General features: G+C 35.2%; 1 protein-coding gene across 1 annotated transcript in view; it reads left to right on the forward strand.

The window, feature by feature from the left end:
• LOC123671712 (protein slit) overlaps positions 1-23,861 on the forward strand; it is a 389,783-nt gene that overhangs the window by 359,898 nt on the left and 6,024 nt on the right. The window contains exons 3-26 of the mRNA XM_045605699.1: positions 8,442-8,513; positions 8,712-8,783; positions 8,844-8,915; positions 14,769-14,840; positions 14,996-15,067; positions 17,160-17,395; positions 17,450-17,594; positions 17,877-17,948; positions 18,005-18,076; positions 18,320-18,391; positions 18,465-18,536; positions 18,595-18,666; positions 18,962-19,125; positions 19,211-19,361; positions 20,256-20,402; positions 20,457-20,600; positions 20,655-20,818; positions 20,880-21,084; positions 21,161-21,304; positions 21,362-21,433; positions 21,488-21,651; positions 21,909-22,125; positions 23,360-23,499; positions 23,653-23,822. Of these exons, the coding sequence (XP_045461655.1) occupies positions 8,442-8,513; positions 8,712-8,783; positions 8,844-8,915; positions 14,769-14,840; positions 14,996-15,067; positions 17,160-17,395; positions 17,450-17,594; positions 17,877-17,948; positions 18,005-18,076; positions 18,320-18,391; positions 18,465-18,536; positions 18,595-18,666; positions 18,962-19,125; positions 19,211-19,361; positions 20,256-20,402; positions 20,457-20,600; positions 20,655-20,818; positions 20,880-21,084; positions 21,161-21,304; positions 21,362-21,433; positions 21,488-21,651; positions 21,909-22,125; positions 23,360-23,499; positions 23,653-23,822 (2,983 nt within the window). The remainder of the gene's footprint in view (positions 1-8,441; positions 8,514-8,711; positions 8,784-8,843; positions 8,916-14,768; positions 14,841-14,995; positions 15,068-17,159; positions 17,396-17,449; positions 17,595-17,876; positions 17,949-18,004; positions 18,077-18,319; positions 18,392-18,464; positions 18,537-18,594; positions 18,667-18,961; positions 19,126-19,210; positions 19,362-20,255; positions 20,403-20,456; positions 20,601-20,654; positions 20,819-20,879; positions 21,085-21,160; positions 21,305-21,361; positions 21,434-21,487; positions 21,652-21,908; positions 22,126-23,359; positions 23,500-23,652; positions 23,823-23,861) is intronic.

Genomic DNA, 23,861 nt, shown 5'->3' on the forward strand with positions numbered 1-23,861 from the left:
CTGTTAACATGATATATGAATTGCTCATCAAACTATATAAAAAGCCTCTCAATTTATTATTGCCAGGTATTTCCTTAAAAAATTTTTCAACTGATGAATGGTGCTCATCAAATGTGATCAAAGGGACAAATCTAACGATGTTAAATTCATAGATCTTGGTGCCCACCGACAATAAACACAATATCTGAAGTCCACAGATTTTAATATGATATTTGACATGTGAAAGTAAAACTTTCGATAATTTTTGAAGTTTGATGAATAATTAATATTAAGTGTTTTATATGTTTCAGACGGAAAAAAATCAATTAGCATAGAAATTTTTCAGATTTACATCTGAAAAAACATACGATTGTATTATGATTTCAAAACTTAATTGCAACGAAAAATAAATGATGACTATTTTGAGCAGTTCAATAGTTAATTTCTGTTTTATATCTGAGGCCAAATATGATTTGTTCCTCACAAACAGAGTGTACCGGGTGGGCAAATTTCGATGTTTTAGCACTACAACTTTTAAACCTGAGGTGATAGACAAAATCTGATACCCTATACTCGGTCTCTTTTTCTGAGAAAATTGCAAGAGTTGTATTCACTTTTGGCCACCTGCTTTTATTTTCGAGTTATAAACGAAAATTGGAAAAATGGCGATATCGAAAAACTTTTATATTTCCGCTAATACTGATGCTAGAGCTCCGAAATTAAAACATTATACAGGCACTGTTTTACGTAGAATCCAGTTATGTTTTTTCAAAGGGAAACACTAAATTTCTGTGTCATTTCTTGAAAGCTTAATTTTTCCTGATTTCAAAAATATATAACATTGTGTGGTTTGAATCAAAATAAATAATTTTGGGTCGAAGCTTCGTAATTAATGACCCTTTTGAAAAAACAAGACCGCTACTGGATTTTACGTGAAAAAGTGCCTCGATAATGTTTCAATTTCAGAGCTCTATCTTCAGTATTTTCCCAATTTTCGCTTATAACTCGAAAACAAAAGAAGGTGGCCAAAAATGAATACTACTCTTGTAAGTTTCTCAGAAAAAGAGACCGAGAATCGGTATGAGATTTTGTCTATATCTAATGGTTTAAAAGTTGTAGTGCTAAAACATCGAAATTTGCCCACCCTGTACACCTATTGAAGTAGGCAGGAATATTAAATGTTTTATATAGGTTCTGTTTGAGATAATGGCAGTGAAAGCCCAGAATGTTTCAAAAAAAATCTAATATTTGATACTTATATTCCAAGGTTCTTCAACTGACGTGGTCACTTAAAGTGAAGAAGTAAAACAGAAACGTCATATATGGCCAGGAGAGGAGAAGAATTTAGTACTTCAAACACTTTGAGAATCATGTAAGGAATAAGAAGCCTCCCAGAAAACATAAATGTATGGAATTCATTTCCACGCATTCACCAAGTTTCCAGAATGATGACTAAGTTAGAATTTAAATCCTAGTATATATAGAATTCCAGCAAAATAGATTGTTAATAAAAATATTTCATTGAGACTGAAATATTAATTATATTTTCAATGAGTTTTTTAATCAAGTACCCGATCACAATATCTATTTCACTCACATATTCTAATTTTTCCAGATGATTTCAGTTCTGAGACAAATTCTAAGAATGTTTATCGTATTCAATTTAGTTGTAACTAAGAAGTATCAGTATTAAACTTATTATAAATTAACAAAATCATAATATCTATTTTGCCATCCTTGATGCCTTCTCGCTATAATGGTCGATTAAATACAACTCACCTCATAAAAGTTTCGCTGTGCTCTCATCAAACACAAGAACTCATAACCAAAATTTCAGATAACTTATTTCATCACCTAACTCCAGATTCAGACATAATATAATCGTGATTGGCGGATATATTGTAAGACATCGATATTTTCTGAATTCAATTACAATCGTTTGAGATCATTTCTTCTCGATATTCGAAAATTACGGACATTCTAACAAATTTTCATTCATTCAAAGTAACAGTTGATATTATTCAATAAACATATTTCATGAAATAGCTGAACCATGCGAAAAATGCAATATTATCTTGATTTGTTCAGTTCTCAACGCCACTTATACAATTATAACAAAATGGTATATCGAATAGACGCGATAAGACCCTGTAATCTGACAACACCGCTGGGATCGACAAGGTGGGCTGTACATGTCAGTCGAGTATATGTGGGAATGAAAAGTCGGCGGAACGTGACGGGTCTCAAAAAGAGAACAGAATATATAACTTTCATGAATGAAAAAAAAAATTTCCCCTCTATGGATGCCTAAGGAGTTATATTTTCAAACAGCTGATTTTTCACATATACACTCCAAGAAAACACTCGGATCACATGGGTCTGAGGTAGCCTGCCAAGTATAACGGGACTGAATACGTCTGTTGGATAAATATATATATATATATATATATATATATATATATATATATATATATATATATATACTTTCTAAAGAGGAAGAAGATAAAGTGAATGTACAAATTCGTACAATGTACAAAGTTTGAATGAGTACGACTACCCAATGTTGTTTAACTATGATACGCAGAAAGCCACGTGGTGCTAATCCCTCTCATTAATTTAAATTGAAAAGTGTGCCAGCGTTCAATAAGGTGCCTGCTATTTCGTTTGTTTGTCATCTTGGGTAGGGTTATGCGGTACTGATGATCCCTAATAAGGGTGAAACCGGTATATCGCTATCCTCCCTTGATGACATGCATTCTCCTTGGGTTACTTTCGATTATGATTCCTACGTAATGGCGTGGAGACCTTCTGTCTGACAATGGTTGTGTTGATGGCAATTTCCTATTGCTGATACATTAGATAACCAGATAAATAATTAATATCATACGATGATATTACTCGTTTGGAAATTGTACTAAACATTGTACTCATTTTTATTTTCATCAATTATATCCAAATATCAGCCGTTTTATTTTGTTATTTTTTAAATTGAAAATGATTATAAGAGCAACTCTGTATATTATTTTTTGATATTTCCTATATCATTTGTGTATGGCATAAGGAATGTAAAAAAATAATACACAGTCTTGCCATCATAAAATGTATAATTTCTATTGGGAAACACTGTGACAAGCTTGTAATTTTATTTAATATTGACTCGGTAGAAAAAATATTGTTACGGAATTTTTTTTTCGATATTCTGCTTGAATTTTCTATGGTTCTGATAACTCTACTAACACGTTATTTTTCACAAAACTTTAAATCGTTTTTCTATAAATATACGCAAAATGTTAACCCGATCGGATCAATGATACAAAATATAGGGTATTTCTTTTCCAATATCGAACTTTCTGTGTTTCTAATGATGTCATCAGATTGAAATTTAGTACGAAACGTGAAGCCTAAACCGTTGGTTTTGTGGTAACGGAAATATTGGGCTCTTCTTAATTTTTTTTTTGTTTTTTCTCTCCGATTGGTATAAAAGCTTGAAAACAGTTATTTTACATTCAATTGCAATATTTCATTTCGACAAGAAATCGAAACCTATCTTGAAAATTTCAAGTTTCTAGGTTTTTCCGTTTGAGAGTTATCAAGTTCAGGGTCGAGCGGACAGAATCTAATTTGAGGACGGATACGTTAATTTCAGATTCTTTATTAAAAGATTTTTTAGTCGCATTAAATATCAGCAGTAAGAAGAAAATGTCGTGATAACGATTCATTCAATTCACTTCAAATTTCCACCTCTCAATATAAAAGTCGTTGAAAATTTCCTCCATTAAAATGATGCCTGATGGCATTCCGAGTATAAACGGTGATAATTCTTCGAAATGAGGTTAAGGAAAAAGTTTTTTATGACCACAAATCTCTTGATGAACAACTTAAATGTATTAAAATTAAATACGGTGTCCCGACAGAAGAAGAACTGAAAAAGTACATCAGACGAAGTTGCCGGAGATATAAAAAAGTTCATCATAATTCCCATTAAAATGATTCGCCTTGCCGGAGAACTGAAAGTTTGTTCATTACGAGGCAAATCATAAAACGAAAGGAGTTATTCAAAAGTGGCAAATACACAAATGCTTCTCGGAGTTATGAATTATTTGATACGGTAGTAATGGGTTTTAATTGCAGCCTGTTCTCTTTATTACCAACTATATCTGGAATATATTTTCTGGGTCTTTCCGTTGCCTTGCCTGGTATCTGCCGAATTTACGAGGTTCTGAGAGGGAATGTTCCAATTTCGAAGTTATTAGTCGTCGTAAAAAGTTGATATATCGCTGGCATATGAGACGTTTTATCCTTTCAGCTTCGATAAACGTCGTTCACATTGGAAACGATCTACGTAAAGGTATTGTGTAAAAACGCAGGAACATATAGAATCTTGGTAATGTACATTTCGTTAGTATCTAATACATGATAAAAATTCTCGTTATTTCAGAGTCGCAGGCTGAAAAAGTAGATTCAATTTTTATGAATTTGAAAAAAACAGTGCCTGGTTCCTTCGCCATTTTGCGACACTTAAGCTGCATGACAAATTTGATGGTTTTTGTCTATGTCTTGACAGTTGAGAATGTCAAACTGTGTTGACATTTCGGTTCAGTAGAATTCTGAAATTGATCAAAAATCGTTTGACGTCAATACAACGCTTCCAAATCGTGGAAATTTACTTTGAAACTGATCAAACATGAGAATTTTTACCGAAGAATTGTGTTTAGTGACGAAGCTCATTTCTGAAGCAAAATGACTCTATCTATATGTTGAGTTAAGTTGGGTTATTTGCTTTATGCCGACAAACTAGCAACTCTTGAGGCATTGGAAGCCAATATTCAAGTCACCATTAACGCCATACCGCCACATTTATTGGAAAATTTTTCAAAAATTGAAATAATCGAACTCGCGGCGGATATATGACAGAAATCATATTCGAAGAATTAATGCCATGAAATAATCTAAGAAATTATAATGATGAAAAATTCATTCCAACAATATTTCTGTATTTTCATCTTAAGTTCTCAAACTCTTTAAAAGTACTTATTATATGGTACCGGCACCTTCGCCAATTTGTTCCTATTCTAAATATTATAAAGGGTGTTTTTTTAGAGCTATAGAACTTTAAATTTGATAAAACAACGATGGCTCATTCGATTGACATGAATTTCATTTATCCGCAAGATAATCTTGTGGCATTACATTTTAAATATGATTTCTGGCATATGACCTCCACGGCTGGCTCGGATGTAGTCCAATCTGGACGTCCAATTTTCGATGACTTTTTCCAACATTTGTGGCCGTATATCGGCAATAACACGGCGGATGTTGTCTTCCAAATGGTCAAGGGTTTGTGGCTTATCCGCATAGACCAATGACTTTACATAGCCCCACAGAAAGTAGTCTAGCAGTGTTGAATCACAAGATCTTGGAGGCCAATTCACAGGTCCAAAACGTGAAATTAGGCGGTCACCAAACGTGTCTTTCAATAAATCGATTGTGGAACGAGCTATGTGACATGTTGCGCCGTCTTGTTGGAACCACAGCTCCTGGACATCATGGTTGTTCAATTCAGGAATGAAAAAGTTAGTAATCATGGCTCTATACCGATCACCATTGACTGTAATGTTCTGACCATCATCGTAGAAGTACGGACCAATGATTCCACCAACCCATAAAACGCACCAAACAGTCAGTTTTTCTGGATGTAACGGTGTTTCGCCATACACTTGAGGATTATCTTCACTCCAAATGCGGCAGTTTTGTTTGTTGACGTAGCCATTCAACCAGAAGTGCGCTTCATCGCTAAACAAAATTCGCTTATGAAAATTGGGAACAACGGCAATCTCATTTTGCACTCTTTGCAAGCGTTGTTCAGGCGTGAATCTATTCATGATGAATTGCCAAACCAAACTGAGAATAAATCACTTGACAGCTGTTAAATCGGTCGCCATCTTGAACAGTAATGCTAACTTAAAGTTATATACCTCGAAAAAAAACACCCATTATTTCGCAAAATGATTTCAGTATGAGTATTTTTCATATCATATGAATAATAAAACAAATCAATTTTGTTGTCCCCTTTGAAACCACTATACAGGCTGTTTCCTAATTGTGGGGCGAAACATTAGGAGGGGACATTATAGGAACTTTTTTTTCTCATTTTGATGAGTTGTATCACCTCCTGAAGTTTTTCCCCATAATTAGGAAACACCCTATATAATATAATTCAAAAGTTTTAAGTACCTCGCCTTCGCCAATTTGCAATATTTGCATGAAATAGTATCGAACTTAATATTCAAGAGTTTCTTAATTGAGTTAGCGAATTTGCAGTTTTAGATCGCTTCACATCATACAAAATTCAGAACTGTGAAAGAACGTCGAATTTAGTAGTTAGCATTACGATTAGGGAAACATCTAGCTACTCCAGGAAAATGTTATAAACCAAGATACTCATCAACGTTTCAACAGAATCTGATGCTTCGCATTTGGTTTCAATTTATAATAGTTGATATCAAAAATTAATTTCCGACAAACGTCAATATAATATTCTGTTATTTCACCATCTGCTCGAATTTTTCTCCCTGAAAACAACCCATCCTACACCCACACAAGCCTAATCGTCCATTCCTTCAATTTCTTGTCCATCTACGCATTAACCCGCAGAATGGCGAACGCAGTCCAATATAACTCCTAGGCAACATTGTTGAGACGGTTTAATTTACGCCCAACGACAGTTATAACTTTTGCCGAGGTATAAAAAGCAGACGTCGGAGCTTTATTAACTCTCCATGGCCAACTGGATAAGTGGCAATAATAAAGCACTTCCGAGCTATTGATCGTATATCGGATAATCGCGGCAGGCCTTGCTCAATTCGGTCCGACCAATTATTTCGAGAAGATATTGAGGGGGCATAAAAGACGGGCTTTTCTTTGAACACTCTCGGTTTCTCCTTCTACGCTCGCTCGGGTTGAGGTAACAAAATTGGTAATTTGAGCGCGCCTGAAGAAGACGTAACAGGTGATGTGTGGGGATGTTGGCGTTCCAGGGTTGTACTTAGGAGCGATAATGGTTTCTGGATGAGAATGAACAGAGCGAGTGTGGATATTTTTTTCGTATGCTCAGAAGCAGATGTGGGATTTATGTTCAGGAATATTCAACATTGAGTGGCAATTTTTGCAATTTAGACGATAAATACTCAATATTTTAATTCATAATTAAAATTAAAGGTCAATGAAAAAATGAGGAAAGCAGTCAGCAGCTTTTAAGCGCTCGTTCTTTCATACGCCAATTGCATTCTTGTACATAGGTACATTATGTAGACTCCAATGTAATTGGTATATGAGGCTACTCTTTTTCTTAGATATTCTGATTTTCTATGATTCTAATGGCGCTATCAACTAATGCTCACCAAATCTTATCTCCGTCGCCGTTATCATGGAAATATTAGGTATTTCTTTTCCAGCATTTTTTTTTAAATATTCTTCAGCTTGAAATTGCTGTTTGATATCAACACTAAAAAAAAACTTAAAATTTTCAGGATAGACTCTGAAAATGTCAAGTTTTTAGCTTTTTCCTTTCGGGAGTTGTCTTATTTACGTCTGGACTGGCGAACATACTCGAATTTGACTTCGGATTCATCATCAATGAGTCAAACCTTATCGATTGTGATCATCCTCTGATCAGTATTTCACACATTGTGAACAAATAAAGAAAAATCTTTTCATTAAACGAGCCATTATAAATTATTGGACCAACTATCCTAAATGGTTATTTTCTGAAATTGCATGAAAAAAGGTGTTAAATAACAATCAGTAAAGCATTGAAACACCAGAAATTCAAAAGAACGACCACACGAAAAGTTAATTTGAATGAAATATTGGTTTTTTTTTCTCAGAAAGGAATGCTATTTTATTTTTAGCATAATGATGCTAAGGGGGATATATCAAAAACAATTTTTCGTACCTCAATATTCCTCAAAATTTCAGTTTCGTGTCAACATTTATTTGATGAGATGTTTTCATATCCGTCTTTCCTGTAAATTTGAAAAGTTACAGTAATTTGACATTAATTGTTACAGCTCCTGAACAAAAAAACCCATACAAAATTTTATACTTTTTGCTGCGTTAGACCCAAAAAAACAAAGAAAATCCGAGAGCTGTTACTCCGTCTAAAAACATTTAAAAAAAAATCATTTTATAACTTCCCCTAATAGTTTTGATCCTATAATACAGTGGTGAATTATTGATCAATAATTCTGGGTCACTTGTCACTTGTAGATCAATCTTACATTTCTATTTATCCTTTATGATATTATTTAAATGAATTTATTTTTCATAAAGATTTTATTCAATCAATAATAAGATAATTTAACTATTCAACTTAATTCACCTGAAAATGAAAATTATTTTTGTATATGTGATTTTTCGATTTTTATAATTGAAATTAATTATTGTATTTTTCTTCTTTACAGAGATCTTCAAGGAAATAATTTCACTACAATATATGGAAATGACTTCGAGGTTCTTACCAAACTCAGAATTCTGTAAGTATATTTTGTGCACTTGTAAGTATAAAAAGTGTCGTTAATTTGAAGTGATAAAAAAAACTATAATAAAAGGGATTAAGAAATTCATCATCAAAAACACCTTAAGAACTTGAATTTCAATTTTAACGAATAAATGAATCATTAACCTTCGACCAATTTTTCAAAAAACAATTAAAACTAATGCACAACTTCCAGCCAACTCAGCGACAACCAAATCCACACCATCGAGAGGGATGCCTTCCAGGACCTCACGAACCTAGAGAGACTGTAAGTGAACCCCAATCTAGCAACCCGCGACAAAACCTAAACCGAATTTTTTCTTTCCAGACGTCTCAATGGGAATAACATCAGGCACATACCTGACAACTTGTTCTCCGCCATGCCTAATTTGCTCAGACTGTAAGTATTCCAATTAATAAGATCAGAATTAACGGCAAGCGTCGGCTGCTTGGGGCACCTCAAGATTTACGACTTCGGTTAAGCACTCGTTCCGTTCAGGTTCGAAGCTCGTTATTATTAGTTTAGGCATCCCATTATCGAAATATGAGTAAATATTACGGTTCCCTTCGGCAGCACGCTTGTTCTCGTGGAAAACTTCATATTATATCGACTGAAATATAAAATTGTATCAATTAATTATTAATTGATGAAAACTTTGACGAAATTGTACTATATCGAATAACGTTTTTCAATTTTAAATTAAAAGTGAATTTAGTCGTTTTGGGGTTGGTGAGCTTTTGGGTTTACTTTATTCATATCCTTTAAAGAAATTTGTCATCAAAAAATACATCTTGACATGCCAACCATCATTTAAATGGACGTGAAAAGCAATAAATACACAGAAAGGAATATGCACACATATGCGAACACAAAATTAAAAAAAAACAAACAAAACAGGAATTAACTATAGTCTAACATTGTTTAAATTAATTTTTCAATGTCATAAAACTTTCTCTCCAGCAGTATTCTTTTAACTTCTTCCTGAATTGCATTAATTTCTCAGGCTAGCCTATTGTAGAGTTTCAAACATGTGGACATCGGTCATTCTTGTCTTTAGCTTATCGAACATAAGGAAAAAGAGATTCATCCTTTTTGACAAGTATTACAGCAATAAAGTGTCTATTGGTTTGAAAACCTCTCTACTACTTCCTGTCGATTTAGTTCGACACATAGACTGAAACTCTACTCCAAGGTATAATAGAGATTTGGATTCAAGCCCTTCGGTTGAAAATATAATTCTCTGAGTTCACATTTTGCCGAGAAGAACTTCGAGGAATCAAGTGGGATTTTCCGAGACCTGTTCATCATTCCACTATCGCCTGCATATACGCATAGCGCTCCAAAACATAGCATTAAATGACAAAATAAAAAGAATATGCCCTAATATTGATCCTTGAGGAACCCCAACCGATTGTTCTTGGAAAGATTTTCTATAGTTTCTGAGCTCTAAGTCTTCTGTTTTATAAGGTTCTAAGTAGTCTGCAATCTATTTCCTGCGTTTCTCATTTTTCTAGAAAACCCTTTTAGAATTCGATTGGCTTAGATCTTTTCGTCCTTCCTCTCACAAATTATTGTTTTTGCAGCTTCTACCCTGATATTCAGGAGTTTGATGTGATGACTCACATCAAACTCCTGTCTGGTCGTATTTCTGTCCTTGAATTTCACATTAAACATGTCTCAAAAATGCTCATAAATCGTTTCTGAGCTAATTTACAGCGTAGTCTTCCTAATAGGCCCTCAAAAATGTTCCTTTCCTGTGCAGTTATCTTAGTTGTTTTTTGGTTTATGCATCTGGTGAATCGTAATTTTTCTCTTTCGAGCTACGAGTGTGACAGCAATATCTTCAGAATTTGGCCCCAATGATCTAATAGATGTGGGTCTATTTACTACTACTACTACTAGATAATTGTAAGCATCTTGCCTATGCACGTCTTCGAAAACTTTGATTGGCGGTATGGTTCTGTGGAGATGTTGAACGTTTTAAAAGTGACCAACGAGTGGTTTACTTTCCTTCGATGAAAATTCTGAGAGCCACATTTATAGAATCCCAAGTCAAATTGGCCCATTAGCAAACTTAACCTTAACGGCATTCATGCTCTTTTCGTTCAAGAGTTATCGGACAGAATCGAATTTTTGAATGGTCCTGCAGTGGTCGAATCTAATCGTTTGAGACAAGTCTCGACACAAAATTTGAAAATCTAAGATATTTCGAAGAAATTTTAGAGCGATCTGTTTTAATTTTTTTATAATTCAGCTTCTAGAATTTTTAGAACTCCAAAAATCGGACGGCTGTTTGGCATTTACACTTATGGTGAATAATTCGATTCGTGAATGTCAAAATCTGGAAACAAAGAAACAAAATTCAAGAATAAGCAAAAGATCCTGACTAAACGAGAGTGCTTTTCTTATTCTATTCATACGAGTTGATATTCTGTCATATAGAAAAAAAGGCATAACCGTTTCGGTATGTCCAATCAAGTAACGATTCCAAAGGTATTATCGTAACTAATGAACAAAATAATCCCGTTATATTCTCAATCCTCTTTCATATTTCTATCATCCAATTAGGCCACGTCCGATTCAAATAGGTACCAACAACAAAAAAAACTAGTTGGAAAGTAAACACGGATCATCGCTCCCTCCATATCTCCATTTCAAACGCAATAATTCAATCTAAAATTCTGGCGACATAGCCAACCAAAAAAAAATAAAAAATCGGTGATCTATCGCCCAGCGTCATAATTCAAAGTGGGATTCATTTAGCAGTATAGTTTATTAATTTCCCGTACACACAGGTATTAAATAACGCGCAGGTTGATTTATACTGTTGGTTCTTCGTATTCTATTCACACCTATGTATCCATTTTACATATTAATAAATACCTGTTCGTTCGTAGTTGAATTCAGTGTGTGGTCAGGTAGATGTAATAAAATTTGATATTTACGGCATCAATGAATCCTCCTCCCCTTGAGTAATGGTGTAATTGAACGCTGGACCGTAGGAATTTTGAGTGCTCTTGAATTTGGAATTTACATCTAGTTGAACGAGGATGAATTGGGATTTTTGGTCGAGAATTTCGTATTTCGAATCATTACGTTCCACCATTTGAGGAAAGAAATATCGTTGGAATTCTTCATCGTACAATTTTGTTTTGTTTCTTTCGTTTAACAAGCCATGTTTACCAACTTTATATGCCACCTATCACATATCTGTCATATTAGTCATTAGGACAGCTGAAATGACTGAAATTAAAAAAAAATTTAAAAAATTTCAGTATCTCATTTCCTTCAACTACTATTTCTCAAAATCATATATCATTTGATTTCTCGAATGGTGTTTTTGTTCTGCTCAGATTCATTGACCAAAGTAAATATAGACAAATACACTGCGCAAAAAAATTAACGCACATTCTGAAAATCTCAATTTTAATGAAAGTTAACTCTACATTGACTTAATAACTTATTTTTTATGTTTTCTCGGGAAGGTTTTGAACGAAACAAGACACATTAAATGGAAGAAATATTCAGGATTTCATCGAATCTTATGTGAAAGAAGAGAAATAAACAATTTTCAAAATACTGGAATGCTGATAAGTGATTTAATACTTGGTATTTCCGCCCCTTGCGTTAATAACAGCTCGGCAACGACGGTTCATACTCAAAATGAGTGATCTTAAAATGTTCTGATCTAATCCTTCCCAGATTTCTCTGAGTTGGATTCCTAAGTCATTAAGAGTAGCTGGATGATTTTCTGAACTTCTCAGCCTTTTATTGAGGTTGTCCCAAACCTGCTCAATCGGATTGAGATCTGGTCTTCTTGCTGGCCATTCCATTCGAGAGACTTCAACCTCTTCAAGTTACTCCTGAACGATGCGCGCACGATAGGGTCTGGCATTGTCGTCCATAAAAATGAAATTTTCACCAATGTATGGGTGTAATGCCACTACATGCTCTTCAAGAATGTTCCTTATATACATATCAGCATTCATAGCTCCATTATCAACGACCACTAGGTCTGTGCGAGCAGTCAAAGATATTCCACCCCATACCATAATCGATCCTCCCCCGAAACCAGTAGTATTCAGGAAATTGCACTGAGCATATCTTTCATGTGGACGCCTGTATACAAGGGAACGTCGATCACAATGGTAGAGGCAGAATCTAGACTCATCTGTGAAGAGAACTCTTTCCCAATCAGCCTCTTCCCAATGGATATGCTCTCTCGCAAAATCCAAACGCGCCCTTTGATGGGCTGGGGTAAGAGCTGGGCCTCTTGCCGCGACACGAGGCCTTAAATCATATTCCCTGAGGCGATTTCTTATTGTCTGGTGCTAATTTGCACCCCATGAGTTGTCTCAACGAAGAAACTCTCAAGTAACGTTCTTGAATGGCAGTTGTTACCCGTGGTCTACCCTGTCCTGGTCTTCGGACATTCATACCTGTCTCCCTGAATCGCTGCAACATTCTGGACACACTTGTATGGGAAATTCCAAACCTTTCTGCAATTCTTGTGTATGTCCACCCTTCTTCTCGCAAAACTACCGCTTGGGCACATTCCTCTTGGGTCAAATTGCGTGTTTCGCGTTGCATAGCGATCGAGTGTAGAAAATCAAACGAAAGAAAAACTATTGATCACTAGAATTGATCGAGAATGAGTTCAGATTGTGCAGACAAATAAAGAATAACAGAATGAGAGAAAAATCAGGTAGAATATGAAAAAAACATGATAATTCAATGGCATCAGATCAGATCTGATCGAGTTGAAACTCCACTTGTGGAGGTTCAACCATGATTTCAAACTATGTTCAAAATTTCATTTTGATGGATGATGGATTAACTAAAACTAAAGAAAATTCAAGTGAAATATGGAAAAAAAATCTGATATGCCTGTAACAATTTATTTGACTTGATTGAAATTAAGTTTGTATGTATATTATATAAAATAACCACCGAACTGTTCATGCCAAATTTAAAAAGAATCATCTCATTAGAATTCCGGCAACAATTACATGCCTATGTAAACTTCTGTGGTATCCAACGGCGCATAAGCGAACGATCGCTCAAAAGTGCCTAAAGGCAAGTCAGTGCTTCTCTCGATTTTTATTCTTGTTACACCCACCTATAAATAACTATTTTCGATCAAATAATTTTCCTACAATTTTCCAAAGCGTTCCTACCATCAATAGACCATCCTTCAAATCGTTTTCCATCAAAATGATGACCTTCCGCCCTCTAACCTCTTCTGCGGCATGATGAAACGTGCTCCGAATTTATAGGGCGTCCCTTGTAAGTATCCCTCATAACTCCCAATGAGTTCTGACCGTTATGTTGGTTGTAGATCGTGATACCGGCCAACCTTGATGAATGGCAATACTTTCTTTGGAGCATTGAAAAAACGGATCGGTAAATCATGCTGCGGCTAATTTCGAGCTTGTAACAAAGATTTTGATTCATGTTTCACGTGTAAAAGTGGTTTATGTGGATGGAGGGTCTTGTTAAACTGGTAGTAGGGTTCAGGGGGGGACGGACGATAATTTTTTGTTAGTTATGGGTGAGAACTTTCGTGAAGAATAGAGGGAGATGAGTTGAGGCTAAAGAATTGATTCTTCAATTCTCAGTGCCCTTTCAAATTGCTTTCCTTCATTGATCAAAGAATCAAATTAGTTCGACTTCATAGTATTTTCAATTTGAAAAATAACACTTTTTTTCAATAAACGAAAATATAATCCGCATAAAAAAACTCTGAAAATTAATATAATGAAAGCTGCCTAGAGAACAATAAATCAAAAAGACTGCAGAATAAATCGACTAACCTTTTTCACGAAAATTTGCATCCACACAATGGGGTCAAGTTTTTTCGAAAAATATTGTTATATTTTTGTTTATCCTATCGTACCTAAAATAATCAACCTGTAACTATTATTGAAACTTGCTCTCGAATAGTATTAGTTCAAACCCAGTATTATAATCAGTTGATATTAATTAAGCGTATAAATTATTCAGTATGTAATCTACAACTACCAAAAAAATTGGACCAGGTTGTAATCAGTCGTGTACGAAACATTAGTTCTAGTCGAACTTTAATCAGTTTACATTATTTAAACGTGGTAATCACTCCTATTACTCTTAAGCTCATCAAAAAAAAAAGTCCCAAGCAAACAGACCAGCCTTCTATAATCATAATGATGCTGCCTACTGTAAACAGTTAATTGAAATATTCATCTCCAATAATTCTACTTTTTTATATTACAGGGACCTCAGTCATAATTTAATCACTGTAATTGGAAGGAAGACGCTGAAAGGCATCCTGGCAGTAAAAAATCTGTGAGTAAATTCAATTAGGATCTAATTAATTCATTAATTAATTCTCTTCGGGGGATAGAAAAAATAAATTGGGAATAAATTTATGACTTCAGTGCCTTTTGTAACTGAAGATAGAATTTGATAAATGCTTCTAATTACACATCATTTTTTTTCAGTCAACTGGACAACAATATGATAACCTGCATTGATGACCAAGCGCTGAGAAGTTTCAAAGACCTCGAAATTTTGTAAGTGAAATTTTCAAATATTATTTTCACATTTATCTACACTCTTCTAAATTATTTTTATAACATGAATCAAAAAGAGTCAAAATAAATCTTGTGTATATAAAATTATTAGATACATTTATTTGACAAAATAAATAACACCACTGAAAACTTGTTGAAGGTACTGCGTTTTCGTCTTCATATTTCACGTTTTTTTTTCTGTTTTTGTTTCAAACATTTATGCGAATTAAAATACCACATAATTTGAAAAATCAGTCGAATAATTAAGACTCTGAGTAACTAATTTCAAAGTTAAGAATGGTATATGTATGAAATTCTATATTTACCGAGTAATAATAAGCAATTAAATTCTGAATTTCTGAAAGTCCGCGCAGAAAAAAATTCCACTGAATTAAAATATTAATTTCGACTTTGTCTTATTGCAATTTTCCATGCGCCATACCCTTTAACTGACAATTTCGTTTCGCTGCAAAATCATTTTCCACTTCGAATACAAATTTTAATGAGCATAACTGCGTTTGACAGAATTCCATTAACTTTCCTCCGTAGGATGAATGGATCGAAAAATTAAACAAATGTTGGAGGATTATCCGAAAGCTGAAACGCTTCTTTGTCGTTTTGTTTATCGTTTCGATTAAGTTCCCGGTAATTTCCAAGGACAACTTGGAATTAAATGAGTCTGTTGCACGATATTGTTAAACTTGAGCGTTAAAGTAATCCACCAAGACTTTGAAAACTGAGAGTTAAAGAACTCATAAAGAACGAAAAAAGTTGGGACATTGCCACGTCTATCGAAAATGCAGAAATTTAGGTTGCAACCATTGTTCCTTGAGAATAAATAAATAAATACTTGTTTATTCCCAAATACATCATCACTTACATAAATGAATGATTTACTCAATCCTCTCAAAAAATTAATCGACAGAGCTTCTATAGACGTTATCGTTTTTTATTTATATTACCTAACTGCAGACACAATTGACTATGGGACTACAATTTTATTTCACACTAATATTCAAAACAATAGCTCATAAAAAAGCTATGAAATATGAATCAAACATCTATGTTTGATTTATATTTCATAGCATTTTTAATGCTACTATCTATAGTAGCATTTGCTATTGTTACATGAACTTCGCAAAGAAATGATGATAATTCTTTTGAGAAAGAGCAATACAAAAAAATTGTTCACTTCAAACAATGAAGCATATGTGTTAATAAATCTCAGTATAAGCAGAGAAAACGTAAATGCGGCATCATACATTTCAATGATAAAACCTCAGCAAAAACTCTGTCTCCTCGTATAGGTGTAGTGATAGGTTTTTATATTTGTTCACGAAATAGGCTGACATATTGACATCCAAACAAAATCCTTTCAGTCTTCAGAAGTTGACAACGCATATATTATAATTAAATCTGAAACCCAAAAAGGAAAGAACCAGAATGGAGTAATAAATGTTATAGTTTCCATTATACACCACATCAAATGATGACAATTGAAATCACCACAATAAATTGGTGGATAAGAAAGAATCATTTGGAAATTTATGGGCCAAAGAGTATTACAGGATTTGCACATATTCATGACGAAAATATTACAAAATTTAAAAGTAATAAAAAATAGTCCGTCAATTTCAACTTTGCGGACCAATTCAACACCACTAACTAATGATTTTTCAACATAACAAGCTAGATCATAGACAGAACTCAATAAGCGATCTTTCTATACATAACCTACTAAAAATTCCCTTTTACCGAGTTGTTCTTCAATTGTCATGAGGGTTTCTTGAACAAGGATCACCACCGCGTAACTATATGTGGCCAATATCGACAAAAAATCAGTCCTGTCCTAAGAAATCCCTTCAATATTTATGCAAATCTGCTCCGAAATAGGGAGGGTTTCTTCAACCAGAACCGATTCTGCAAGCAATGATTTTTAGAATCCTCAGATGTACCAGAATCGCTACAGGCTTCTTATATTGGGGAATCGTCTCCCATAGATTTATATTGATTGTATTCCATTAAAAAAAAACATTCCAAAAATACAAAGTGAAGTTGACAATTTAAATATATCTTATGTGAACCCTTTCAGGACCCTGAACAACAACAACCTAACCTGGATCGGTAAGGACATGTTCAGCAACATGTTCAGACTCAGGACATTACGCCTGAATGACAACTTACTACACTGCGACTGTCAGCTGTCATGGCTTGCTAGATATCTGCGTCATTCACCAAGGTTAGCACAATATACGAAATGCCACTCACCCAACCATCTTAAGGGTCAAAATGTGGCCGATATACAAGACCAGGAGTTCAAATGTTCCGGTAAGTTGAAGATCTGGTCTTCGTTGAACAGTTCTTGAATTATGTCTTTATTAGGTCTGGCAGAAAGAGCAATCAATGGAGAATGTATCAGCGAACCTCAATGTCCACATCCTTGCAGATGTGCTGAAGGAATTGTCGATTGTAGAGAAAAGGGCTTGACCAAAATACCGGATCATCTACCAGAAGGCACAACAGAATTGTAAGTGCATTTTTATTAGCGCCAGTCCTTGACAACGAATCACTAAATTAAAAATTTATTTATGCAAAAATACATACACTTTTCTCATTTTTACAACATACAGAATCCTCTAAGAGTAATTCACATGAAGATATGGCATTTTATACGACTATCCACTTGAATGTCGTCACAGTTTTTGACGCCCTAAAGGCCTGACCTAGTTCTCTACATTTCCCCCATTTTTATGACAATGTTTGCTTTACATTATCGTTTTACAATTTTTATCGTCTTTTTTTCAAACAGGCGGCTTGAACAAAATGAAATCGCAGAAATCTCCGCCAAGGCTTTTGCAGCACACAAAAGAATACGAAGGATGTAAGTAGCAATTCATTACAGTTTGAGAAGAATTCGCAAACGTAATTTTTTTTCAGAGATTTGAGCAACAATAAAATTTCCAAGATTGCACCAGACGCTTTCATAGGACTCAAAGCCTTGACTTCATTGTGAGTATTCTTCGACTCTTAATTAATAAATTCAAATAATTAGGTGAATTTCAAATGAACAGTGTTCTGCATCATTTTTCTTCGAAAGATACATTTTTACGATTAAGAAAACAATATATTAGTAATGATTATACTCTCATTCCTCATTTTCAATTGAAAAATTTTCAATTTCTTCTCATTTGAAACTAATAAAAAGAATTCATGAAGACATTATGTTCTGAAGCATCCAATAAATTTTCACAGAGTTCTCTATGGGAACAAAATCAAGGACCTGCCTGCCGGGGTTTTCCAAGGACTAATTTCCCTCCAACTCCTGTAAGTGAAACTCCCCTCGCAAATATTGAAAAATGAAATCTGATAATTTCATCCTTTATTCTTTTCCTTTCAGGCTTCTGAACGCAAATGAGATCTCGTGTATCCGGAGAGACACTTTCAAAGATTTACGCAGTCTGAGTTTACTGTAAGTGACGTCTAGATAATAAATTCTGGTGTTTTTCAAGGTTTCCCTTATTTTCCAGCTCGCTCTACGACAACAATATCCAGAGCTTGGCTAATGGCAGTTTCGATTCGCTCAAAAGCATTCAGACACTGTAAGTATATTGAAAAATGATATTTCTCGATACTTTCGAAGGTGATCAGGTAACCGAACAAGAATATGGGGACTTATTAAATTTATGACTGACATAAGTTATACGCAACAATTTAGGAAAATAATTAACATCTAGGTTTTCTAAAAATTCTTATGTGCTGCTCACTCTTGAACAGTTTAAGTTGGGGACTTTTGTAGAGACCAGCCTTCTTGGATTTTATCTTGAACAAAATTCAATCATCTGATTATAAACTCTATAATTCACTAGATGTACTTACTTTATTATAATTTTACAGGCATTTAGCAAGAAACCCTTTCATTTGCGACTGCAACCTCAAATGGCTCGCCGAATACCTTCACCAGAACCCGATAGAAACATCTGGAGCCAGATGCGATTCTCCTAAACGTATGCAGAGGCGTAGAATAGAAGCGTTGAAAGACGAAAAGTTCAAATGTAAGGGTAAGCACCCCCACTAACATAAGATAGTGGTAGGGTTCGATGTAAACTGAATAATGGGTCATGATCGAACTATTCTTCTCATTAGGTCAAGAAGACTTCAGGACTCGGTTTGCTGGAGAGTGCCTCATAGACAACGCATGTCCAGCTGGCTGTACTTGCGATGGAACCATTGTGGATTGCTCGGCTAGGAGTTTGAAAGAGATTCCAAGGGATATTCCACTATACACTACAGTTCTGTGAGTATCTAGTTTCCGCTGAAAACTACTATTTAATATGCCAAAATATATCGTATTTCCGCTATACCATCTTGCGGTAGCAATTGAGGCTATAAATACAAGAGAATTCCAAATTTCAGAGAACTTCTTTTGAACCTTTACATCTTAACCTACCCTGATTGCTATATCAATCAATTATCACAGGCCTACAACTAAACTCATTACTTTTTGTCTTGAGTAATAAGCTTCCAGATTAGATCTACCTATTCAGCAGTAGGTGTTGAATTCTTCGGATCGAGATATAGAGAAGTAGAAAGGACATCCAGAGAAGTTTCCGCGAACTTGCAAACTCCACCAAGAACAACAATAATAGTAGATATGTACAAACCCACACACCATACGTACTGACGGAATAATAAATGACTACGTTACTGTAACTACTAGCTACCGCCTCGTCTACCCTGTTCTCCCAATTTATCGCGTAAGAAACATTTCTGAAAAGATGTATGTAACGATTTATAGACGATAATTGCGTTAGGTTGGGCGACATTTAGCGAATTTATTATGTTGATTCACGGTGATTGTTCCGGAAAGAATTGATTGTTCGGGTTGTCAGGGAAGGAGATATTATCTTTCTTCGAAATATGTGATAATCTAACACAATGACTGTGTCAAACGTACTGCAAACAATGGAATTTGTTGTGGCTACGTCTACCTTCATGGGGAAAGCAATGACAACCAGCAATCGATTGGGAATTCAAGAAATAAAAAGATGAGAAGTCACAAGGTGTCAGATCACAACACAAAAACTCATCACTTCCAGAAACACCGTTCCACCAAACCGCTACCACGAATTTCTTCAATATCTTTCAACCTCAAACTAACTTAATTCAAATACTTCTCTTAAATTTCAAGATTGCTCCAAGACAACGAACTCACAAAGGTTAAATCCGATGGTCTCTTCGGAAGACTTCCAAATCTGCTCAAGTTGGATTTGAGAAGAAATCAAATCACAGGAATCGAAGAAAACTCTTTCGAAGGAGCTTCTAAAATATCGGAATTGTAAGTACAAAAGGAAAGTCATTTATACACACTAACGTAACTACTCCACTTTAGGCTCTTGTCCGACAACAAACTGCTAGAGATACACAACAAGATGTTCTTAGGACTTCACAACTTGAAACTGCTGTCTTTGAACAATAATCACATCACTTGCGTCATGCCTGGTTCTTTCGATCATCTTGCTTCCCTTCATACACTGTAAGTATTTATCGAATTGGTAGCATTCAAGATTTTAACATTACATTACCGTAGTAATTTGGTGCAAAATCCCTTCGTTTGCAACTGTCACCTTGCTTGGTTCTCCGAGTGGCTCAAGAATAAAGGACTGAGTGGTTCACCACCAAAATGTAACAAACCAGACAGGGTCAAAGAAGTGCTCATCAAGGAGCTGCCAAAGAACGAATTCAAATGCACAAGTAAGTTAGATTCCTGGATTATAATTTTGAAGATATACAAATTTTTCGTTTGCGTCTTCAGGTGATAATGATCAAGGTTGCCTTGGTGAAAACTACTGCCCACCTATGTGTTCTTGTACTGGAACAGTCGTAAGATGTTCCAGAGCAGATCTCAAAGAGATACCTAGAGGGATACCACCAGAAACTTCAGAGCTGTATTTGGACTTCAATTTCATCACCTCTATCCAAGCTGACAGGTTGAGTCATTTGAAATCGTTAACTAGGCTGTAAGTAACAAGTCGGTAGAGCAATAGCTCTGATATATTTCGAATAATAAATAACAAACTCTTCAATTAATTTCAGGGATATAAGTAATAATCACATAGGAATGTTATCAAACAACACATTCTCCAGTCTTTCAAAGTTATCTACACTCATCATCAGTTATAACAAGTTACAGTGTATTCAACAGAATGCTTTAGATGGTCTTGGCTCCCTCAGAATTCTGTAAGTATAACATTCCTTCGCCACTTGTATGGGTATAAACTTCCAATATGCTTTCAGATCTCTACATGGTAACCAAATATCTATGATACCAGAGGGGACATTCTCCAATTTGAAGTCCATTAGTCACATGTAAGAATTTCCAAGAATTTATCAGATTCATGTTCTAAACGCAAATGTTTTCAGAGCTCTAGGTGCCAATCCTCTCTACTGCGATTGCTCTTTGAGGTGGCTGTCAGAATGGGTCAAAGTTGACTATGTGGAGCCTGGAATCGCCCACTGTTCAGAACCGCCTAGCATGAAGGATAAGTCTATTTTGTCAACGCCCTCATCAGCTTTTGTATGCAAAGGTGAGACACCAATTCGAATATTTAACTTGAAGGATTTACTAGTTTTTTATACACAATAAAATGAGACGATTTGAAGAGGAAATTCGTTTTCTGACCTGACAAATCTGAGTAGAACATTCCTGAAAGGGAATTCAAAATCATTTTTATGTAACCTCACACAAGGTTGGAAGTTCCCATATAGCATTTTCGACAAAGACAATCTAATTAAATTCTCGCGACAAGCCAGGATTGACTCATCTTCAAGGATTCTCTTTCAGGTAAAGTGAGCAACGATATCCTGGCCAAATGCGATGCATGTTACACGTTTCCCTGTCGCAACGGCGGAGACTGCGTCACCCAACCAGAGAGGGATTACACCTGTAAGTGCGCGCCGGGATATCACGGCAAGAATTGCGAATTCATGATAGACGCCTGCTATGGAAATCCTTGCAGGAACGACGCCACGTGCAAAGTACTCCAGGAGGGCAGGTTCAGGTGAGTAGCAAAACCGTGATGAGATGTTGATTGAATTGACTTTTTGCGTGCTTGATCTGGGGAAATTCTGAGCAACAGGATGCTTTCGTTTCGTTTGAATTACTATATTATAGAATGTCTAGCGAATACCACTATATCAAGCGAAATTTTGTAGACGCAAAAGTTATAAAGGGGTTTCCAATTGAAAATAGTTATAATGGCATCACTGTGTATTCTTTTTTGATATTTCTTATGTCATTTGTGCTCAATAGGTTATGTCATTCAATCGTGGAAAGACACATGTTCCAACAACATTCAGAAATTGTTGAATTATTTTATAAAAATCGGTGTGAATATTGAGAGAAGTTTGAGAAGAATTCATGGACCAAATTATTTAGTTAATCGACTCGCTATTCGTCATATTGTATACAAATTTGAAAGTGGTGTCAATATAATAGTACTTGATTCTGGTATTCTTCTATTGTGTAACATTCACTTTCAAATTTGCCTACAATACGATACAAATGAGCACTGATAAAAGAATTTAACTATTTCCAAACGTTGTTGAAGCGTAAATCTTTGCATGATGAAATGGCATAACCTAATAAAAATTGTCAACAAATTTTACATTGTTGCCATTATGACCCTTTCAAATTTTATCATTCCTACTGGAAAACTCGTTTTAATGCAGTTTTTCAAATCACATCCGTCCAAGAGACAGTATCAGCCTTTCGTAAAAGTTCCGTATAATTTTTTTAAGACGGACAATTTTTGACTGTGCGTTTTCTTTGTCGATTAAGATTTTCGGACAGTCTGGAATCTGTATGATGTTCGAAAACCTAGCTTTCAAATAACCCTACAGGGGTTCGAATCTGGCATGTGCGGAGGCTATTAAAGTTGTATACGCAGAAATATCACCTGCTCTTAGAGAATAACGCGTGGACGAGTTTTGTGTGCTATAGCATCATCTTGAAGCTCTCTGGGTCATGTTCTTCACCGAATTACTTAAGTTCTGGGAGCAATAAATTCTCTGATTTGTCACTGTGCCGATCAAAGTTCACTCTGCAGGTTATGCCACTCGTATCAAAACAATAAGGACCAACGAAGTTTTTCACAATTGCCAAGTTACGGCACGGTGCTACAATGAAATGACAATAAAGTTACGAGGAAGTCAAAAAAAAAAAGAAGCGCAAAAAGCCTCTAACCTTTCAACAGTGCAATGCTTATTTTTTAATTAACATGTTCTTCTTTGTAGTTGTGTGTGCCCACCGGGATTCACTGGTTTGAGATGCGAAACGAACATAGACGATTGTGCCGAGAATAAGTGTCAAAATAACGCTACATGTGTCGATCTCATCGACTCCTATCAATGCAAGTGCCAAGCAGGTTTCATGGGTAAGTTTCATATTTGACCATTTCGAATTTTTCTGTTGATTGGGCTGCTCCAAGCAAACTTCAGATTCATTATGCGATTGAATTCTTAAACAAGGATTATATAACACAGAAAGCTTCAGTAATGTTTGGATGTAAACATTTTAAATTTTTCAGGCGATTACTGTGAGACCAAAATACCATTTTGCACCGACAAATTCAACCCCTGCAAGAACAACGCCAGATGCGTTGACCACAACACCTACTACACCTGCGAGTGTCTTCCTGGCTTCAAAGGTCCAAACTGTTCCATAGATATAGATGACTGCGAAAGTCACATGTGCCAAGTAAGCTGCATCCAGCACATTCAAATCTAACCAACAACT

This window comes from Harmonia axyridis, chromosome 1 (genome assembly GCF_914767665.1).
Source record: "Harmonia axyridis chromosome 1, icHarAxyr1.1, whole genome shotgun sequence".
NCBI lineage: Eukaryota > Metazoa > Arthropoda > Insecta > Coleoptera > Coccinellidae > Harmonia > Harmonia axyridis.